Source organism: Thermobia domestica, chromosome 18 (assembly GCF_964235325.1).
Source record: "Thermobia domestica chromosome 18, izTheDome1.hap1.1, whole genome shotgun sequence".
Lineage (NCBI taxonomy): Eukaryota > Metazoa > Arthropoda > Insecta > Zygentoma > Lepismatidae > Thermobia > Thermobia domestica.
Window position 1 is genome coordinate 126,141,676 of NC_137471.1, and position 24,344 is coordinate 126,166,019.

The window sequence follows — 24,344 nt, forward strand, 5'->3', positions numbered from 1 at the left end:
TGTATCACGAATCGACTGAAAAGTAGCCTCGATACGTTGTTTCAGATCGTCTATATCATGAATTTCCCTTGCGTAAACTACTTCCTTAACATGTCCCCACAAACAAAAATCCAATGGATATAAATTGAAAGAACGAGCAGGCCATGCATATAGATGACCCCTTCCTATCGTTCTGTTTGCAAATGCAACATCAAGATGTTCGCGAGCTTGACTCTGAAAATGAGGAGGAGCCCCATCGTGCATGAACCACATGGAACGTCTTATTTCCAGAGGTACATCCTCTAGAAGTTGTGGACGTTCATGCTGTAGAACATGGAGATACAGTTCGCCAGTTAAACGCCCTGGGAAGAAATATGATCCTAAAAGTTGATTCTGGATTATGCCTGCCCACACGTTTGCGCTAAATTGTCTGTGGTGGCGGCCTACGACAATTTGATGCGGATTTTCCTCGACCTAGAAATGGCGACTGTGTAGGTTTACGACGCAATTTCGCCTAAAGGCAGCTTAATCTCTGAAAAGAATGAAGGATGGAATCATTGGGTTGTGCGTGCACTTCCTCAGTATCCACCCACAAAATCTTCTTTGTGGGAAATAGTTTCTCTTTCAAGAGGATGTACACGTCGCAAGTGCCATGGATATAAACTAACGCCAAATAATATGTGGAATACGTCTTCTGTTGTTGCTGCTTGGCATGTGCTGATTTCTGGCTGCCGTGCTACTTGGTTAAGAGTCCTTTTCTCGTCGGCAGGTCGAAGCGCTTCACGTGATGTTCCACGATACGCGTTTCCACGGAAACTACCTATTTCCGTGAGACGTCTATCAATGGAAACAAATGTCCGGTCACTTGGAACTCGACGGCTTGGGAACGTCTCACGGTATAAGCGTTGTGCTGCCAACGAGTTACCTTCAGCACCTCCATAAATTAGGCATATCGGCTAGCTCACTAAACGAGTACGCATTCATCTTGTAGCACTGAATACGTCACTCGCCTTTCGTTCGAATCACAAAATTTAAATCGTACATCACTTACACAATGAAAATTACAGCAATGCACTGTAATCCGACCAAAATGTTACTTATTATAGGAGTACCTGGTTCAGTTAGTGTGAGGCACATTTTGTGTTTCGTGTTGTTAAAGATAACCTGTTTCACTGATGTCTTACAGATATACAGAGTTTCTGTTCTAGGCGCGTGTAACAACAGTATACGACAATTGCAATCTGTTTCAGAACAAATTCTGCCACCTCGTTGTTTTTGTAAGTTGCACATCACAGGTTAACTGCTTGTGTACTTGAATTCAACGTAAGTTAAAAGAGGGTAAGGCACTATCCCAATTAAACCCAACTACACATTTGTGAGACTCCCGTAGTTGACTATTAGTCTGTGTGATAGGAAGGTTTACGTTAACAGACTTCCAATCACAGAGCTGGAACATCTGTGTGTATATAAGGTTGTGTGTAATGGTAGTAAAAAAGAAGCTGTTATTATTATTATCATTATTATTATTATTATTATTATTATTATTATTATTATTATTATTATTATTATTATTATTATTATTATTATTATTATTATTATTATTTAACAGTTTCGTTAGTTCCGTTGCCTTTCCTAGCAAGTCTTTTTATTAGTACCACCTGTAACTACATTCAAAGCAAATGAGTGCTTTAGGAAAGGTGTTCTCATATCAATGCTTGCTTTCCTTGCTTTTCTCCTCGAACGAAATAAATTGGTAATTCGGTGCCACTATTTTCTGGATTGCCTTGACGATTTCTCTCTCTGCATACGAAGAAAGCAAGCTTCCTTTTTATTTCCATCCACCCATTAGTTACATCAACCACTGTTTAACATTATTTTGGTTCATCTCTACAACAGCCATATGCAACAGCTGGCCCGCGGGTCATATGTGGCCCGCTTAACCCTGTCTTCCGGCTTGCTGATCTGTTATTGAAAACAATAATTATTATAATTTTTCTTTTAACAAAACCTGTTAAGAGTGAACTGGAAATTTTCCCTCGATCGCACAGTGTGAAACGTCGTAATGCTCTGAAGACAAGCACTTGGCAAACGCAGGTACTTGGGGGGAATTTCCCTCGGTGTAAGGATTGCTAGATGTACCGACAAAGTTCTAAATACATTATTCTGCTCCTCTTTTAGTGAGTAAATATTTTGGTTACCAGTATAACAGTTGTTTTGTGTTATTGTGATGTAAATTACGATTAACATGTTCAATCATTTAATATTATACTATTCACATGTTGTAAAATGATATACCTACAGTGAGGCCAGCGACGCCATTTCGTGCTTTGTGGTTGGCCCTCCACTGTTCCAAGTTGCACATCCCTGCTATACAACTTGCATGATGATTAGTACGAACTTCTCCTCATGTGCACGTTCTTTTTAGTACTTTGTCATATTCCCTATGTTTTTGGTTACTGCTCCCCTCTTTTCATTCATGTTCCCACCCCAATTCCTATTGCAGGTATACATACACTGTGCTGCTGCTATTCACCTACAATGGCCCGCTTCTCTCATTTATGGCAACTAAAGCATATGTTTTTACCTCTTACTGAAGTTGCAGTTATGCAACCCCACATAGCTCATTACAAAATTCCCGTCCTCAGTCAATAATATTCTCTGCCCAACCGGCCTACGTAAATTCTCACGGAAGACCCTTCTCTGCCAAACCAGCCTAAGCCAGAAGTCAAGCTGGTTTGCAATATTTTACTTATTTATCTTAAAAGTTAAGTTTTCATGTATGAGAAGAATTTTGCACCTAACATTGGGAGTATAGAGATGTGTTTCAGGTAAGAGGTGTTTTTATGAGTCAGTCGAGGGATGTAGATGTAAAGAACCTGGCAACACAATTACTCAGCCAAAGATCTGAAAGGCCGTGAACGTCTCTGTACTGTATTTGCTCTTTATTTGAAAGTTATTGCCTCCTAAAAATGAGCAAATTATGTAATTTAGACAACTTTTCAATATCCATTGGTGACTCTAAAAGGACTGTTAGTAGAAAACGGCCATAAAGCGAGGATATGTGGGTGTTAGTTTTTCCAAAAGGTGATAAGTCAAGTGACTTAGGTAGTATTGGCGCAAACCCATGCCTAAAACACTTATAAAACTCTTGATATAGATGACAACTTCACGTTTGTGTTTCAAAAAGTAGGCAATTACATTTTTCTTTCATGAAGGTTACTTTTCTTTCACAGAAAATAGAAAAAAATCTTCTTCTGGTAAAATTACTTTTCTGACTTTGTATCTTTTGGAATTGAGCTCTTCAAGTGAAAGTTGATGGATATACCGTTGATTCAACTTGAAGTTACGATGCCAATTAACGATACTAAAATCGAGAAGGAGAATTCCTTTGTAAAGTGGGTAGTGAAGTTTCTGATAAATGAACAGTACTGAAAAATTGTACTGAGTAGGACTAATAACCCTACTACTACCAGATAGTAGTCGAATTGAAAATAATTTACTAGCTTATATGATTATATACAGATTTTTATGTATATATGCACAATCAAAACAATTAGGAGAGCACGCAAAAAACGCATAAAAGACCTAGGGGAATCAAAATTGCCAATACTTTTGTATCCGATTTTTGTTGCCATGATTGCCGCATTGCATGTACACAAGCAAAAGTGCATTCACATTTCCAATTTTCATATCCTGCAATGTTAAACGACCAACAATGGTATTAAGGTTGATTGGTTGAGAATTCTACAAGGCGTTCTACAAGTGCTCTACTTTGAAAAATGTCAGTGTAGCAAACAGTAAAAAATAAAAAAAAATATCCATGCTTCTGCAACGATTAAAAACTCAGGTAGAAAACATCGTTAGTATCTACAGAGCGATTGATATCATGAGAAAGTTACAAAGAAATCTTATTTAACATTAGACGCAGAGGCGGACTGGGCCGCCCGGATACCCGGAAATTTCCGAGTGGGCTGCGCTCTGCAAAATCCTTAAGGTATTGCTGGAATAGTTATAACTAATTTGTTCTTGTTCATAGTAACTAGTAGCGTAACTAACGGGTCCGCAGTGCTAGTGAGAGGCACTAGGGAATAGAGGGTCCCTGCCCAACCCGTAGCCTTGTTTGTTGAAAAATCAAGAAGACAAAAAGTCTCAAAAATACATGTAAGCTATTAACTCGAAAATGTAATCTCGTCCATAATTTATGTATTAAATAATGTGATGTGTAACCGATAACATATATAGAGCATGGAGCTGATTTTTCTACGGTAAGGAAACTGTGTTAGACATTGACTTGTTGGACGCAAGTGATGGCGATAAATAATTGTCACCTGAGCACAACGCTGATGTTAGAGAATGGGCCTGAAGTCCCAGAAGTCGGACCCCGAAGTTTCGAGCCTTGCGTCCCTTCAATTCATTAATGCAATATGTAGTTCTTGGATGTAAGAGGCGGCAATAGAAAGGTGGTGGTCTCCTGAAAACAGCGGTGATGTCACAAATCGAGCCCGAGGATTAAATGCCCATATATCGGGTGCCAAAAGTATAGGGTCGGTTCTCTTCTATTCACTAATGAAGCATGGAATTTCTGGAGGTGGGTGGTTGCATTGAAAAGGGCCAGTTTCCTTTTGAGCACACCGATGATGTCGTCAATCTGGCCTAGGGCCCAAAGCCAAAGAAATCGGGCCCCAAATGATGTTCATGCCATATTCTCCATGTGTTTCACTCACAGAAGTAAGTTTCTTTATTATCCTGCCTGAATGTTACTCAACGGAACAATTCAACAAAATACTGTGATTATGCATCTCAGTAATTGACAGCGCAATATATTTGATACCGAATAGAAGGGACCTGAGCCCAAACATGTTGGGCCCGAATTCTTGTGTTTCGGGCCACGGGATCGATTTCTAACACCTGTGCTGTGATCAGGGAACCTAATAATTTCCTACGTCACAACTTACGTTTCCAACTTCATGTCTAACATGGCTTTCTTACTGTAGAAGAATTTTCATGGAAAGTCCTACAATTTCTTATCCAAGAGTAACAAAGAGAATACAAAGCTGTGGGAATTAACAGGGCAATAGATTGGAATAATTTCTTTTTATCGTATATATAACGTACACTGGAAATAGTAAACCCCAATGAAAATTCACCATTTCTTTCTTGCAAGTCTTTATTTTTTAACTTATGATTTTTATTTTATTTTTTTACTTGTTTTCAAAACTCGGGTAGAAGGAGGTCTCCATTGCTGGTGCAATCAATGTTTTTTTTTTTACGTTCGAGTCTATAAAGAGGAAGGGGGATAGCAAGATAGATAGAAGTGATCCAGAGCAGCTTCAACTGCTTTTTCTACCTACCTTTCAAGCGGTAAAGGTAAGTTTTATATTTTTATATCTTTCACTCATTTATTTGAATTTGTGGGATGTAAGCCACAAAGCAATTACCTCAATTGAAATAAAAAGAGGAAGACGATACCCACGGTCAGTGCGGGACTAATCGTCGTGGAGGCTTCCAAGACCTCCAAGAAAATAAATATAAAGACGTAGTTAAGGAAAAGTAGAAACTAGATATATTATTGTTTCTATGAATTATGTAGGCATTTTTTACCTAAGCCCGTCTCAAGACCAGGCGATGACGTCTTTCAACGCACGCCTCCGTACAAATGGATTGGGAAGGGAGCTTCCAGGGCATAACTCAAGGTATCATCCCGACATTCGTCTGGTGTGACTGAGGAAAGCCCTGGAAAACCTCAGTCAGGATGGCCGGCTGCAGGGTCGAAACTGTTCACCTCTTCAATTGCCTGCTTCGCAATAAAATTAAGTTTATTATAATTTATCCACTCATTTGCATGTATATACTATTCATGAAAAATAAATTCCTCATAATTTTGAAGATGAAATCGTATCATACTCAGTCGCTGCTTTGAAGGTGCATGTACAATTCATGGAAAGATTTTCAGAATGTAGAAAATAATGAAAGCGAAATAATACTTGCCTATAGATGTGCATACACAACTTTAAATTTCGTGGAGGCAGGCGGGCGTGGGTTTAGCCATCCAAATCCCCGGGTAAGGGTTCATTCCTAAAAGGGCAGTAGAGACTCCAGACAAACTCGGTATTTATCTAGGCCCTTAAGCATCATTCTCCGGGTGGGCCCTTATACTCTTAGTCCGCCTCTGCTTAGACATACCAAGGAAAAATCAACGTTGGTCAAACATTCATTTTATTTCAGAGGTTACACTATTTTGTAAAGTCTAAGAATCTTCTACATTATTCGTTTCAACGTTACCTTCACTTCGTTGGTTATCAGTTTTAATAGCTCTACTAAAACTTTTTGAAAACAATATCATGTCTAGGTAATTTGATTCCAATCTTTGTTTTGCGAGAATAGTTTTTATCAGCAATATCATTGTAGTTTTATTTTTAATGTAGTGTTAATATTATTATTTTTCATTTACACATTAAAGCTAACAAGAATATTTTCTGATGTTATATTATTGGTTTCTAGTGTGTTCGGAAAATCAAATACAATATGAAAAAGAAACACAAAAAAGAAAAGGCAAAAGGAAAGACAATCTACGAAAGTAAAAGCAAGATATACAGTGTGTGTTAGTTCAATTTGCGAAAACCATTGCATCAGTAGAAAACATGTCATATGTTTCAAATATGACAATAGTCTTATTTTGTGTGCACATAACGTGAGTTTGTGTAATTTAATCCCCAATTAATAATACAATCATGTTTTTGTTAGAAGCATATACGATATAGAAAGAATAGGAGTTCTCTCTCGTAATACGACGTAATATATCGTTCACTAACTCTTGCTATATTCTAAGTAATCGAGAACTGTAATTTCGTAAAGAAGAATAAACAAAACTTAACTAAAGCATATCAATGAATGTTTCGGATAATATTTCAATTGGAGACGTCTCCACTCTCTTTTCCTATCGGTTAACATATGCATGATTCTTGTATCTCATTTCTGGATTGAAATCTTTGAGGAAAGAGAAGTCATCTTACACATTGCAAGAACAAATTAAATTTAAAGGCATTAAATTGACTTACAGTGATTTTGAACCCAAAACCCCAGGATTTCTAACCTAGTGCCTATAACATCTAGACTATTCTTTTGCTACTGCCAAAGCCTCTTAACTTGAGATTTGTTTCATAAAATAATGGTCGGAGGGTAAAGAACGGAAACAAAATTTGATAGAAAAAAGAAATAAATAGTGAAAAGCTCTTTTTGCTAAATGAAAGCTTAAGAAGCCAAGTCCCGGTTAGGACAAACCTTTTGAAGAAATTTTGAGTGTGACACGATATTTCTTTTCTATTATAGAAACTTGTGTGTCTTGATAAGTATTCAATTAATTACGCTAAAATCTAAAAGAAGCGTCTTGTGCGGTAAAGTAACACACTAGTATCTGTCAAAATGATTGTTGTCGCGGGCATACACTGTTTAACCCTTCTTGGTATCGATGATAAGAATAATCAGTCTATAAAATACACACACACTTCGTAATTTAATTATGTTTAGCAAGGACGTTCAAGTAGGAAATATGAATAAAATAGCTATTTTAGTATTGTAGTTCACACAACAATCGGGAAAAAGATAAAAAAAACTCAGAACAAGTCGTCATACTAGCGTAGCACTTAACGTAAACACACCAAATGTACTACAACTAATTTCAGATATTACGTTTGTTACATAAATTTCTGTTGTGTATTGTTGGGTGAGTTTGTATTGTACGTGACTACTGAAATAGCCATTCGGTTCGAATCTCCGCCACACCTATTTATGATTTTTTTCTAATGTTTCTTAAAAAGAAACCATAAATAGAAGGCAATACTTCAATCATTTCCATTTGGAGCTGACTACTTCATCCTTGTGCTTCATTACTATGTCAGACAAACGTTTCTTAGTGGTGGACATAAATGCTTGACCAGGTAATAGTGACTGCTTTCAAACCAAAGGCAGAATATGAGAATTCTGTCAAATCTGTAGTTTAGTGTAGAGAAGAATCGAAATTGAGGCCCAAAGGTTTAAGAACAACATAAGTTAATAATATACACTATACCGAAGATTATTGACTTATATCGTCATGAAACAAATACGAAAGAGTTTTGAAGCGAAGAAAAACAACGTATAACTTTGTAAGCAGAGGCAAAGAAACCTAGCGTAACCGCAATAAATACGGAATATTTACTGCATAATGATCGTGGTTCAGTTGTCAAGTCACACGACCAGTAATTTGGAGGTTCACGGATCGAATCCACGTCGGGCAGTATTTTTAATATAGGAATTTTATTGGCGATGACACACGTTTTATTATCTTCGGATAATTGAATACTCGAAACTTTTAATACTTGAACTATCAAATCTTCAGGAATAATAATAGTAATAAAATAAACTAATAATAATAATTATAATATCTTGTAGAAGATTAAACGTTAGGAGGTTACTATCGTTCAGGTCATACAATTACAAGTAGAAACGCCGCATTTGGCCAGAATATATAAGTTTTTTTTTTAATGTTGTCCACGAGAAGAGGAGATGTCTAAGAAAACAAACAAAATCGGGATGAGAATTAACATTTTACATTCTAGACGAGACAAGGCTAACTCAAACTATCGTCTCGTTTTGGAAATGAAACGAAAAGTATCAAAAATATTTCTCGCTTTGTCTCGGTTTTCGAAATAGTGTATACCCATTCATTAAGTAACACTTTCTCTGCAGACTGAAACTTATACTCTATTTTGTTACCCTTTACTTCACAGCTCATCAAATTGTGGTCTGTGAAAGTATTTTTGTAGCAAAGCGTTCAAAATTACCTATGCATAACCATAGGTTAACTTTTATATGCCTCACTGTTTAGTGATAGATATTTTTATTACAGTTAGTTTTTTTTTAAACATACAGTAGAATATACTCTATATGAACCTTTAGTGGAACGCTTTAGTTTAAAGATTGGGTGGTTGCAGAGGTGTGTCTTGGAGGTAAAAATCCAATCCCCAAAATCCAGACTTTTCTGTAAGTTTTCCCTAATTTTAGGGAAACTTTAAAAATGTTAATAACATTATTATTATTATTATTATTATTATTATTATTATTATTATTATTATTATTATTATTATTATTATTGTAGTCTTGTGATTTTAATGGTTCAACCTATTCCATCCAGCTCCATCCATTGAATTTTGTGCTGTGCAAACCCCGTGTGTGTAGGGTTCCTCGGGATTCCGCTTGTTCCCACTTTTCTCCCAATATTTCTTTCATTCTCATCATCAACATCTTTACTTTAGCCGGCATATCAATTACTTAAGAACAAGTTTTCTTAAGGCTCTTCATAGTTCAGTAGACCCACTTTCTGCATGAAATTTGCCTGGAAGTTTCTCTACAATCCTGACTATTTTTAACTTTTTCTTAGCGCTAGGGGCGATTTTACAGATATTAATACAATATGTCCTCATAGGGAATTTGCATTTTTTATTATTTTTCTTCTTTTCTACTTACTACTATTATTATTACTATTATTACTTTGTATTACTAAATATTTGAGGCCTTAATATTACGTCGTATTCCGATGCAAATAAACATACTGAAATTTATAGGAAAAGGAAAAATAAATTTTTGGGACCTACGAAAGACCAATTGCCTTAATAAGATATTCTGTGGAAGAATTTGTGTCCGGAAGGAAAAGAGAAGAAAAAGAAAGTGTCAGCTCCTCGTTAATATGATAATCGATACATCGGATGCCTTAACACAAACTAAGTGGGATTTGTCCTCATCACGGTATATAATAACTCTCTTTACTTGGGTAAAATACTTTGGATTTGTATGCGTTATTTTGATATTTTAACAAAATATACATGCAAATATAAAGAGAATAGTTCCTATTTACAAATATTTATGGAACAGATGTATGGAACGTATTGGAAATGGCGAACGAAAATATTATTACTATTTCTAGTAAGAGTGGAAGAAGTTAGAAACAATTCCACAATGAAACACGCTTCAGACACATTTATTACTCATACTAGGCCCTAATGATGATCCTTATGTATTCGCAAATTGTTTGCTAAACATGTTACGTTCTCAAACAGTACGAATCAAGATTGCAGACATATGACATAATGTTGTTACTATTTCCCCTGTGAAGAAAGTCGTTTCAACTCTAACTTGTCAAACCCCTAAATCAAACCCAGGACCCCTAAATTACGAAACGGATGCTGAAGCCACTAACCTAAGACTGCTCTGTTAATTAAGAGTAAAAAATACTGATGTATGTAGTAGTTGGCGCATTTTACGATTCGAGTATTTTATTAACAATGAAACACTGATTCCGGTCATCATAAAATACTATGAGCCACAGAATTCAAATTTAAATTTAAAAATACATAGAAATACGCAAGACCACGAAGGAGAAAGTAGCCTTAAGAGTAATTCGAACCCTCAGGCTACTTCTTTTTCTGATTCACCGAAAGTATATCCGTGAATTGTTTCTATTATACTTCGTTATACTAGTTGCACAGTTATTTCCAGTAACCTTGAAGAACAGTGACACGAACACAGATGCATCGAGGACATTTAAAGTTTCAAAGGCTCTCCTACCTGGAATCGAACCAGGAACTCCGCGCACTGAACTATCTGTTGGGTGTTGTACCTGGTTCTTTCCGAAGGCAAGTAAGTTAGAGACCGACAACATCATGCTCTTCGCATTTATCGGTACATTCCCACTTTCTCATTCCTTTGCTTTAATCATTGTCCTCCTCTAACTAACTGGCATAATTTTGGAACAATACACGCAAAGATTTCATTTCCTTTTTAAACGGGTAACCCAAACCAATCTGAACCGTTAGACAGTTGTATTTTCTATTGGTCATTAACGTTTTTTCACAAAAAAAAAATAAATAAAAAAAACATGGGAAATCTTAATTCCATTCGAAAGTGAAATAGCAGATTCATAATACCTTAAACTACAACGAAGCCGTTACATATCTTTCGGAACGTTTCCAAAATATGTATGGATATTGTGAAAAGTGTCGATGTAGTGTCTGTTTTCCAACAAAACTGAACCAAATTACGGGTCGGGTTCTGAAATAAACGGACACATTCTGTTTCATCGTTAATCCGATCCCAAACCAGTTCACCGGGTTTCGGAACACGCCTAGTGCCTAAATTGTAGTTAATGGTACTATTGTCTCATCAATTCAACTGCAAATTTGGAGGTAAAACCTGTATAGTCGCCTATTTCTGTCCATAATATATATATATATATATATATATATATATATATATATATATATATATATATATATATATATATATAGCCTGTTTCATAATGTGTAGAACTCTTTACAGCATTGGAAAAAGATTAAGTTTTCGCACTGTTAATGTAAATTTGGCATCCTTATTGAAAAATGTCTGAAGTTTCTAAATTTATCAGTAAATGAGACAAAGTCATTGTTTAGCCTCTATTTTGGGTTGTATGCACGAAAGTTTGTTTTCCTTAAGGAAGATTCAATGTTAATTTTTTAAGCAATTTTCCCCAGTGATTATTAGTAAGGAATTTGGTGGTGTATTATTTGCTACAAAATAGAATAACATTTATCCGCAATGTTAGTATAGTCATCTGGAACATTATTCTTGGTAAAGCTCATCTTTTGGGGGGCAAGGAGCGTAAAAAGTGGTGGCTGGAGTGTTACCAAAATCCCAAATTGCATTTTGGGAAGGGCAATACTTGTCAGGTTGATCAAAAATATTACAGAGTTAATGGTTCGATGCTCTTTTTAGGTGCCAATGTCTCCTATAGAGCTACAGTCCTCTTCTAAAATTAGACAAAAAATCGCCATTAATATCCTTACAAGGGACATCACCCAATTGTCCGGCTCCGATTTCAATGAAATTTTTCTAGCTGATAGAGGACATATATGTATTATTTGTGATGACAGAAATTTTTGCCATCGTGCATGTTTTCTATTTTTTAATAATTTTTAAGAGTTGTGATGTGGTTATTAAGGATTACTGCAGAAACGTAGTATTCCTTTGTAAACGTAGCGTTAATGAAAGAATAACCAAGTAGATACATATAAGGCCTAGGGGGAAGTTGTATGGTAGGTATGACCTTGACCGCAGCCATCTTGAAATCAGCCATTTTGAATTAAGGTCAATTTTTTAAAAAAGAGTAGGGTAATATGATACACAATTTCGGGCTAGAATTTAATCAGAAAGACAATGGTGAAGCTAGTTTTGAGATACATTTATTTGGGGAAAAGTTACAGGCATTTAATTGTTCACTTACTATGTACGAAAGTCCCTTACCTCCGCTTCTAACCCGCGTATTAATTATAATAAGTGGATAAACGCTTCGGGAATACATATTATGCCTAGAGGGAAGTGATACGGTAAGGGTATCCTTGATGGCAGCCATCTTGAAATCTGCCATTTTGAATTAAAGTGAAGTTTGAAAAATGAAAACCATAGAATGTGACACCTCATTTTAATAGCAAATTTTCCCAAAAAGCCAATGGTATGTTTATTTTGGTTCTACAATTAACCAGTGTGAATTTAGGACTGCTTCTAATGTGCACCAAACGTCCATTATTCGATCTTTCAAATTGGCAACACTCCTAATTTTCACCGCATGTTTTAAAATTCGAACTGGCACTTTCCAGTTGTTGCCATGGCTCGTGTTTTCTAAATTTATTACATTTTTTTAAGAGTTGTGATTTATCAGTTCATGAATAGTGTTGGGATAAGCTTCCAGAATCTTTCTGAATTTTGAAGACTTGCCATGTATTATTTATTTCCTATACCTGCCCTTCAAAAACTCGTTTACTGACATGAATCATCGCACAATGAATCAACTCCAATTTTACATTCAGGTAATAACGAAGACGTAGCTTGTGTAGCAGATGAGACGAAAAATCAAATGAAAATTCACTTCAAAAAGGAAAACGAAATATGATTGTTGTGTAAGTCAAGAGTCTTTCGTTTTGTTTTATATTAATTTCTTTATTGTATATTTATTTATTTATCTATTTATTTATTTTCTATGGCCATTTTTTAGCTAGTCAGGCAAAAAAGTCATGCGTTTTCTAGCGATTGTTGTCGATGGTTCATGATTGTAAAATTTATAATCATTATTGATCGGGCACTCAATTAAGTTACACCTCTTTATAAACAAGTTACCTGTTTTCATATTATGTTCATGGCACAAACAATGTTGTGGAAACAGTCATATTATGCCTCTGATATTTTCTAGCATTGCTGCTTTTTCTTAAATGTTGTATTTATTAAAAATATTTTATTGTTTGTCGATTGCGCAACATGTAGGCTACATTTCTTGATAATTTGGTGTTCGTATAACACCAATTTCTTATAATTTCATTTGCATTTCTTTACGTCACATAGGTCCATAGGTTCTTCATGTATTCTCGTATAAAATAAATAATTACATTGCAAGTCTTCAAAATTCAGAAAGATTGCTGGATGCTTATCCCAACACTATTTACGAACTGACAAATCACAAGTCTTAAAAATGTAATAAATTTAGAAAACATGAACCATGGCAACAATTGCAGAGTGCCAGTTGGAATCTTAAAACATGCGGTGAAAATTAGGAGTGTTGCCAATTTGAAAGATCCAATAATGGACGTTTGGTGCACATTAGAAGCAGTTCTAAATTTACACTGGTTAATTATAGAACAAAAATAAGCATACCATTGGCTTTTTGGAAAAATTTGCTATTAAAATGAGGTGTCACATTCTATGGTTTTCATTTTTCAAACTTCACTTTAATTCAAAATGGCGGATTTCAAGATGGCTGCGGTCAAGGTCATACCTACCATACAACTTTCCCCTAGGTCTTATATGTATCTACATGGTTATTCTTTTATTAACGCTACGTTTACAAAGGTTAGTAAGGGACTTCTGCAGTAGGCCTAATCTCTAATAACAACATCACAACTCTTAAAAATTATAAAAAATAGAAAACATGCACGATGGCAAAAATTTCTGTCATCACAAATAATACATATATGTCCTCTATCAGCTAGAAAAATTTCATTGAAATCGGAGCCGGACAATTGGGTGATGTCCCTTGTTAGTAGGGATTACCAGAATAAAGTATTTTTTGAATCAATTAATGTGAAGTTCAGTGTTATTGTAGTAAAAAGGTATGTGCATTTTAATATAGGATGTTAGTTTGGTAACACACTGCCTTAAGGGAGCACAGGGGCAAAATATAAGATGGAGAATCTTTATATGAATTCCATATTTTATTCTGGAAATGCCAGTGAGCGTTAGATTATTCATAAATTTCACATAAGTAATATTCATATGCTTCTTGAATCTGTCAGTGACTTATATGAGGCTGCAGCTCCCATCTAAAATTCACAAAAAATTCGGCATAAATATCCATATCAGGGACATGAGGGGAAAAAACTTTTTGGGTCAATTAATGTGACAATTGGCGTTCTTGTGGTAAAAAGGTATGCGTTTCTAAAATCTGGATTGGTATTTTGGTAATGCAGTACCTTGAGTGGTACAGGCGGTGAAGGATACGATGGTGAATCTTTATAAAATCTCCCAAGTTTATTTAGGAAATAAGAATGAGTATCAGATTAATTTCAAAAGTCAAAGAATTAATAATTCGATATCCCTTGGTTGTGCCAGTGACTAATGTAAGACTACAGGCTCTCCTCTAAAAACACATCAGCAACTTACCATAAAAATAGCGGGAACATACCAGAATTAGATACTTTGGGATCAATTAATGTGAAATTTGGTGCTATTCTGCTCAGAACACATGACGTTGACAAATTTGGAATACTATTTTTATAATTCGCAGCAATAAGAGGACACAAAAGGGCGAGATTTTTATTTAAAATGCCAAGTTCTATTCTGGAATTGAAAATGAGGATCAGATTAATTACATTTGTCACAGAATTAAAATCTAATGCTTACTGGCTTTGCCATGGATAAGGAGCTACGCTCCCCGTAAAAGTCACATCAAAATGCACGACAAATATCCTTTGCATGGATATACGGGAAGAAGGTAGATGTATTATGTTTTTTGTCATTAGTGCAGACAAGTTTTGTGATTTTTTTTTTAAAAAAAACTCAAATCTACTGTAAATGATTTTCTTCTATTAATGTAACAGATTTTATAGCTTTGATGTTATGTTTTCACTTGAATATAATAAAAGAATTTGATTTGTTAAAAATCAATTGGCACTCTTGTTATAGCACAAAATCAAGCACGCAACTCACCAACGGATTTTCTGCATACTTAAGCAAAACCAGATCGAAATAGAACATAAAATGGCAATGGAAAATGTCGCATAAACCACAAACACTAAAAACAAAAGTCGTAATGAAAAATAACATTTTAAAAATTGCAAGATTAGTAGGTTAGTTTCACATTTCAATATTGTCTTCGTTATTCTTTAGAAAGAGCGTACCTTTCTCATATCTCTTTCACAATAACCATACGATCCCATTTTCCAGACAATAACCTACTCGCATGTACTGCAAACGTAAATAGATTATGAAACCGTATACTGTGGACACACTGTTGTAGTAGAAACAAATGCCTCGCGAGGAATAAGAATTATTTCCTGAAAAATATTCCTTCATCGAAACAACACATTGTGGCTCTATCATCATTGATTGTTTAAAAATGTCATTAAGCTAAGAGTAACACAGATAAATTCAAGTTACTTTTACTCAGTAGGCTCTCCTAAACGGGTAAGACATAAAGTAAAGCGATTTACTGTAACCATTGGGAACACCTCCAACGTATCTGGAATTATCATTAATTAATTAAATAATTAATTAATTTATTTATTTATTTACTCCTTCAAGAGAGTAAATAACTACAATTAAAGAAGACTTACATAAATTATATATATATATATATCAATAAGAAATACAATAAAATAATGTACATACAAAATTAAATAATACAATTAAATGTACATAATACTGTTAAATAACATACTATTAATTACATGTATAGTAGAAAAGTAAAACACAATAAAATAAAAAATAAATCAAGCGAAAGGAGTAACCTAATTAAATACTACGTACATACAAAATTCTAAATTCCGGTATAAAAATAATGTAATGTTTTGTAGGAGAACTCATATTTTAATAATAAGATATTAACAATGACGAGTGTCTAATAATGCTAAAATTCAAATTTGACAAGGATATTTATTTAATATTCATATCTAGCTATTTGGATTTTTAATTATACATTTTATCATTTTTATAAATGTTTACCAACGGAACTCCTAAATCCAAAACTGGATTTTTTGCTGATATTTCATAATATAATTTACACAAACGTACTAAAGCAAAGTTCTTGATTTTTCAGTTCTTGTAATATCATACTTAAAAAATTTCTATTCCTGTTTCTAAATCTAGCAGCATTAAATGAGATGTTTTCCAAAAATTCTGAAATATCTATCTTATAATTTACAATTTTATACAAAAAAATTTGCTGGTGTATTACACTCCTATCCTCAAAGCTAATATATTGAACTTCAGACAATAAATTGGAGTATGAAATCCTTAATCTTAGTGCAGACAGATGATATTTCTTAAAGTAAAAAAAATGTATAGAATCATTTTTAATTTACTTGAATTTAACTAACAAAATGTAAACCACAAAGATGAACCATACTCCAAGTTACTTCTAACTAATGTGTTATACAGTAATTTTAAGTTGTTAAAGTCATTTAAATCAAAAGTATTCCTAATTATGAAACCTAATTTTCTATAAGCTTGATTTCTTACTTCATTTACGTGAGCCTTGAAGGTCAAACAATTATCCATTACCACACCCAAATCTTTACTCATATTCACTCTATTTAGATGTTGTCTGTTTATTATGTAGCATGTATTATACAAGCGTTTTGCTTTGGAAATAACATATATAAGCACTTTTTAATATTAAACTGTAATTTTCAACTGAGCATTTATAAAGTGAATCTATGTCATTTTTCATAGCAATAATATTGTTACCTTTAATTTCTCCATATAATTTTATATCGTCTGCATACATAATGCATTCCGCAAATTTGACACTTGATGGTAAATCATTAACATAAATCAAAAACAATAATAGGCGTAGATTTCAACCTTGTGGTACCCCTGAAGTTGCTACAAATTCAGCAGATTCAAAATTATTGTAAACTATAGATTGAGTACGATTTACTAAATAAGATTTAAACAGAGAAAGAAACTGATTTGAAAAGCCCATAACTTTAACAATGAAATTGAATGATTGACTTTATCGAATGCTTTAGAAAGATCAAAATATATGTAATGTACAATTGATCTTCCATGTTATACAGAGTGTATATATATATATATATTTACAATTTAATGACGTATACGCAATATATATATATATATATATATATATATTGCGGATACGTCATTAATTTGGAAATAGTTTACCTTCCTGGGGAGAAGTCATGCTGTCTAACATTAATATATGATTTTACATGAGCAAGAATACCATTACATGAGCACATAAAATTGCAGCTGCTCTATAGTTTTCAATCTTACCAACGTCTCCTGATTTAGAGAGAGGTGATTGTTTTGTTCCCATAAGGTTGGATAGGTCATAGTCTTTATGATTAAATTGTAAAAAATATATAATGTTTTAGTAGATAGCGAACCTCACTTCTGGGCCAAAACTCTAAGCTAACACATTTCGTATATATTTTTAGTCAACACAGAAGGACCCAAGAAAATAATACTAAGTTACATAGCCCAAAGTGAGATCGCATAGGCTTTTATAACATTTAAAAACATAAAAACGGTTAAATCTAAAACTTATAGTGCTGTCTTTGATTGAAAAAAATAGTTTTTGTTTGGTTCAAATGGGTTCAAAAATAGCTGAATTATAAGAAGATAAAGTTTAGTATGCCGCATAGGCTTTTATGACATTTAAAATCATAAAAACTTTATAACATAAATAAATTTTCAAAGTAAAAAGCAGCAAAACTTGTGCACAGGTAGACCTGAGAGGACTTACGCCTTCCTCTTATTTGTTTGTTTGGTTTGCTTTTGGCTGCCTCTCAGGCTCCTTTTTCTGTTTGTTTCTCTTTCTGTTGCTGCTTCTCTTGTGCCTCCGTTTTCTTTCTGTTGCTGTTCTCTTGTGAAAATCCTTCTTCTGGCTTGGAGGCGACTCGAACCTGCGACGACCACGCCGATAACTACTCATAGCTGGCCCAGACCATGAGCGAGCACACTCGGCTAACATGTACTCAAAGAAATCAAGTGAAAATCGGTCCTTATATATGAACAAATACTTCTACAAATAACGCCATCTATTAGCAAAGTGATAAACTACACGATATGCAGCACTATCTACTGAGTAAGTGAGTAACTTCTTAAAATGCCCACCTAGCTAGCAAATATAGCTAAAACATCAATGTTCAAAAAAGAAAAAAATGTCAGTGTTGCCAACTCACTTACCAAATATTATAGTGTTTACCCAAAATATTTTTAAGAGGGTAGTTTTACCCCTCCATAGTTATAATGTGCTAACTCATCAAATAAAAAAGTTGGCAAATTTCAGAAAAAAATTATGAGTTTGTATACACTGCAAAAATAAAAATTCAGATATTTGAAAAATAAAAAATGCTAGCATAATCTTCAGAAAATTCTCTGAAAGACTTTTTTAAAGAATAACATTTTTCCGAAAACTCAAAAATAAAGCGTCAAAAAATTCCCGAAAATTTTGAATTTTTGTTAAAATTTTCTGTAACTTCACCGAATACTAACCGATTTTCAAAATTCAAACGACAATCGATAGAGACTTAAAAGTACTATGTTTTTCATGTATAACTGGTTGCCTACCTTTAAGGATACGATTCTAATTTTTAATAATTTCACTAATTATTGTTACTTTTGAAAAATAAAAAATACTAGCATAATTACCACAAAATCTAGGACTTTTTAAAGAATAACGTTTTCCCAAAAAGTAAAAAATAAACCCGCAAAAAATTCCCGAATCTTTTAAATCACTATCCGTTAGATCCATTGTTTATTAACCGATTTTAAAAATTCAAACGGCAATCAATAGAGAAATAAATTTACTATCTATGGAATGTCTTATAAACTGCATAACTCTAAGGATATAATTATAAAAAACTCAAATAAATCCCTTATTTATACATATATCTTTAAAATTCAAATGATATTATCTTCTATATATCCAAAGGTTTTTGTTTTTATAATCTTGAAACTATAAAAACACTTATACACTTAAAATTACAAGTTCGACTATTGATAATGAAATCATAAAAACACTTATACACCTAAACATACTTAAAATTACAAGTTCGGATACTGATAATGGAATCTTCTGCTAACTTCGTTCTCTATAGAAAACAATGACTTCTTAAACTCTGTCCAGTGATCATAATTCAAGCTGAATAGACAACCGTTAATATCAAAAACTATTTCAAATTCGGTTTGCACATTTTTCACAATTACATTGAAATTATTAGTAAGTATAAATTTCTTTTGAGGATCCATTCTAACCACTCCATTTTTTACTTCTGAAGACATATTCTAGTCATTTTAAGTATTTTTTGGATTCACAAAACCGATCCTCATTTGAAATTTACATACAGAACTCAACAGTTGGATAATTATCTATTAGTCCAGTGTATTTAATTTTTATTCCATCTTTAACGACACCATCAATCATTTTATCTGTTAAGTGTTTTGTAAATCTAGGTGGAAGAAATACTTTAAACTCTTCACATTCAACTAAAATGCTCTTTCCAAACTTAGTTTTAATCTTTTCCATTTTCACAATCTTATATTCTGTATTTAATTCTAATTCTTTTAATCCAATAACCTGTTTTTGTTCAAGAATTCCAAGTTTATTTAAAAAATCAATGTGTTGAGCCATCTTTTATTATATAGGAAAAATCGATAAGAGAATATAATCCTGACTCATTAATAAAAACTGTGTGGTTGTGAGTTTGAAAGAGGTCTTGAAACAAGAACCCTTGTTCTATATAGATAATTTTATCTTCTTCATCAACATGTGTTCTAATTTTTTTCTGTAATTTTGTATTTGAGCTTCTTCTTTTTTTTGTTTCTAATAGTCTCGAATTTCATTAAGTATATCATTGATTCTATTAACAATAACCTTTACATTTTCATCTGTTAATTCACCATTCATTAACTTAATTACATTAAGCTCATCTTTAAGCAATTCAATTTGATTCAACATATTTTTATAATATTTTTTCTTCGAATCTATATTAAACCGTGTTGATAGACCAGTGATAACAGCAGAAGCCGAAGCAAATGCAGTTGTAATAATTGAATATACTGTAACAGGAATAAACACATTGATGAACCTTGTAGAAGTTGATAGTAGAATTGATAACGTAATAAGAGTAGTATAAACAAATTTTATTCTCTTAAACTTCCTTTTGTTTTTCATTAATAACTTCTCAAGATTTAAAATAGTATCTTCAATTAACACAATTAAATTCTCACGTGGTATGTTATCTGAAATATTCATTTATTAAATAAGTTTTTATGATATTGTCATAAAAACACTTACAAACTAAACAGAACTAATAAACATATGATTGATTTATATCTTCTCAATTATTTTTTTCTTTTGGTACATCGTATTCTAAATTCTTCTTACCAATCAAAACAACATAACAAAACGTTTTATCTGGTATATCGCTTTCAAAATTAACAGTCAGTTTCAAATTAGTTCTATCACTTACAGTTACTGATTTATGTTTGCTTGTATTAATTACGAACATTGGCCTATTTTCTAAAAACTCTTTAGGATAGTAATACATCTCAGTGTTTCCAATTGTAGCTCTCTTATATATCGTATACATTTCGTAAGCTTTCAAATACTTGTTTCGCAAAATCTTAGATTAAAGATTCTAATGGAAAAGATTCGTTTCTAGAATTACGAAAATGGATATTCTGAACTTTACAATGATCAAAATAGCTTGAATCTCTTTCTTGATTATCATTTCTATCAGTTTGAAAAAAGGCAATCACAAAATTAGGCATATCAAATTCACTTGAGATAAATTGTGTGGTTAAATCAAACTCTAAATATTTGCCACTAACTGATATCTGTAAACATTGATATGTGTTGAAGGAAATAGGAATCTTACCTTCTTTTAACATATTAGATTTTAGCAAGGTAGTATCGTTAGATTCATAATTAACAACATGCATTCTTAACTCCATATTTGTAATCTTAACTTTACCCGGATGTGGTTGATTGTCCTCATATGTTCCATCTTGTTTCTTTATTTTCCAAATAGCAAATGCATTATCATCAGAACCACTTCTTTTAAATATATATTTTACATATACCACCTTTCCACATAATATCTTTATAATCTGAACAAAATCCTGGCAAAAGTCTTAGCAAAAACACTATTTCTTCATCTGTTCTTGCCCACGTAATTCCTTCCCATCCACATTCATCATAGTGATTTGCCTCTGGTTTTGAAATCGTACATGTATTTACAGCTGTTGAAGTTAAACCAGGATAATCAATACTATCAAATATCTGTCCATGCTTACTAACTTGTATTTGAGAAAACAAATGTGGGAAGAAGTTATTAATAAGTCTAATATTTTGACCAGTAGTATATTCACCAGTAGCATCTCTACCTCTAATTTCAAAAGTTAAATAAATATCGGCATAATAAGGATGAACAAACCCATCTCCAACATCTATAACAAACTCAATAGATCTATTTGGTTTATTTAAATTTTCGATTGTTCTTTGATTAGGTTTAAAGGATTGTAATTCATATGACTCTATTTTATCCATATTTATTATAAAAAATATTTGTAATTGTTTTATGAATTAAGCCCATAAAATAAACCCATAAAAACTTAAATATAACTTCTCCAAATATCCTTATTCCTATTCACCTGACTAATAATTTCTGAAAAACTATACCCATCTGTAAACATTTTTAACACTGTAATGCATAAATGTCCAGAAATTACCTCGTTAAAATGTTGTATACGGCTGCTATTGTACTCTATATTATGACCAAGATATTTTACGAGTGTTTTGGCGGATTACCTCCAAATGAATCAAACACATACTTTCTATTTCCTTTTTTCCAATAACAAATCCAATGGGTTCCTATATTATTAGACGTATCAAAATTAACAATACCACACTCATTCTTTCTTAGTTGTTTAGGCAATTCATCACTCATAAATACACCTCTAAAGTTTCTTATCTTAAGTTTTTTAACAAATTGTATTAGATCTAAATTACTTAAAGGTTTAATTTCTTCTTTTTCTTTACTGTTTTGGAGTTTACGTTTTTTGAAAGCTTACCATCTTGTTTTTCTTCTATTGCTAAGTTATGACGCTTTTGTTCCTCTAATTCCATTTTATTCTTTTTTGCATCATCTACAGTCTTAGCAATAGCAGCCGCACCTCCAGCAACAGAACCTAGAGCACCTATTCAAGCTAAAATCGTTGGAATAGTAAATATAAAACCACCATAATGAACTTCATTATCATTTGTCTTCATTTCTTTGTTTATTTTCTTAAGTTGTGGTATAGAAAGAGATAGAGACATACATTGTCCTTTACTTAGTTTTGCTCCCTTTTGTTTGAGTTGTTTGTTAGTTAAAATGTGATCTATATTTAATTGTTTAAGTTCCTGATTAGGAATCGTAAATGTAAAATCTTTTAACTGCATATTTATTATATAATTAAAAGCTTTCTATGAAAAATTTCCATAAAAAGTACATATAAACCTAAATCTAAAAATACTTATAAATCTAAATCTAAAAATACTTATAAACCTAAACCAAATCTTACTTTTGTGTTCATAGCTAAAGCAGTTCCTAAAGCTGGTAAACGTTCTGTTATCAAGTTTGCATCTCTATTCCATGCTTTATTTTCTAATTCTTTGTCTGCAGTATGTCTAGAAGATGTATCTTTATTATCTCTGTAGTAAATATCATGTTCTTTACAAGCTTCATCTAGTGGGTTAATTCCATTGTCTCCTCTTTCTAATCTTTCTTGTAGTTTCGTAAAAGGCCCGCAAAATTCATAGCCTGGAATATGTAACTCAGGTATCCCCTTCATGTTTAAAATTTTATTCATTAATCCTTTTTCATACTTTTCATTATTCCAAAATTTTGGTGGTAACATATTGAATATCATTATCAAGTAACCTATACCCTTTGGATCATTAGGAATAAATTGTGAGAGCTTAGAATTAATCATATCCATAATACATATTTTCTCATTGTAAAAATTATCATTCCCAGATTTTTCTTCTCCATCAATCACAATTAATCGATCAATTAGTTTCCTCACATCATCCATCCATATATATTCTTTAGGCAATTCATTATATATTTTTATTCCTTCTCCTGTTTTGTTTCTTGTTGGTGTTGGAGCTAAAGTTGGTTTTATATATGTATCCCAAATAGGTTTGATAATTTCTTTATATTTTTCGTTTTTACTAGATCGTTGTTTTCTTGCATTTGGATCATTGTTATGAAATGCTACATTAGAATCATTAATTATTTGTTTATATTTATCTAGATCATCATCCTTATACTTTTTGGATTATGTTTTGTTAGTAATTCCCATAAACCTTCTGTTCCTGTGTAATGTCGATTATTAATAACTAAATCATCACCATGAATTTTAACTTCTGCATCTCCTATCATATGAATGATTTTTCCATCTTCATCATATGGCTGTATTCCAAATTTTTATCATCTCTAGTTGCATAATATCTTGAGGCAATCTTACCAAAATGAGTAGTTTCTAAAGACTCTATTCCTTCTACTTTATCTTTAATTTGTTTTTCCATATGTTTTATTTCTTCTGTTATCACTTTCACTTATTGAACTCTCATACATAGGAGGCGTTACTAATAAGCTTGAATGTATTTTTGCACTTTTATGGACAACTGGAACTAACTCTCGAATTAGATTTTTATTTTCTCCTGTTACTTTTGATATATCTTGTCCTAAATCTTTAATTGCATCGATAACAGGTTGATCTTGTTTTTTATATTTCTCATATTTACTTCGATTGGTCTGTTTAATTTCTTTAAATCTTTTAGCAAGTTCTTTTAATTTTATATATTTCTTAGCTTTATTAACATCTATTTATTATATAAAGAAAAATAAATACACATCACAACGTAATAAAACATACACGTTTAAGTACGTTCAATCATGTTCAGGTATGTTTGATTGCGTTTAAGGTTGACTTCATCTAGGTTCGTTTTTAATTCACTATACATTTAAAAAGTCTAATTTTATTTCTATATTTACCATTATTCGTTTTCCTAG

The 24,344-nt window shown here is 32.7% G+C and overlaps 1 protein-coding gene across 3 annotated transcripts in view; it reads left to right on the forward strand.

The window, feature by feature from the left end:
* Positions 1-24,344, forward strand: part of LOC145675691 (uncharacterized) — a 211,119-nt gene that overhangs the window by 164,384 nt on the left and 22,391 nt on the right. For all 3 annotated transcript variants that reach the window (XM_081746293.1, XM_081746295.1, XM_081746294.1), the window contains one exon: positions 5,206-5,346. In XM_081746293.1, coding sequence (XP_081602419.1) covers positions 5,206-5,346 — 141 coding nt within the window. The remainder of the gene's footprint in view (positions 1-5,205; positions 5,347-24,344) is intronic.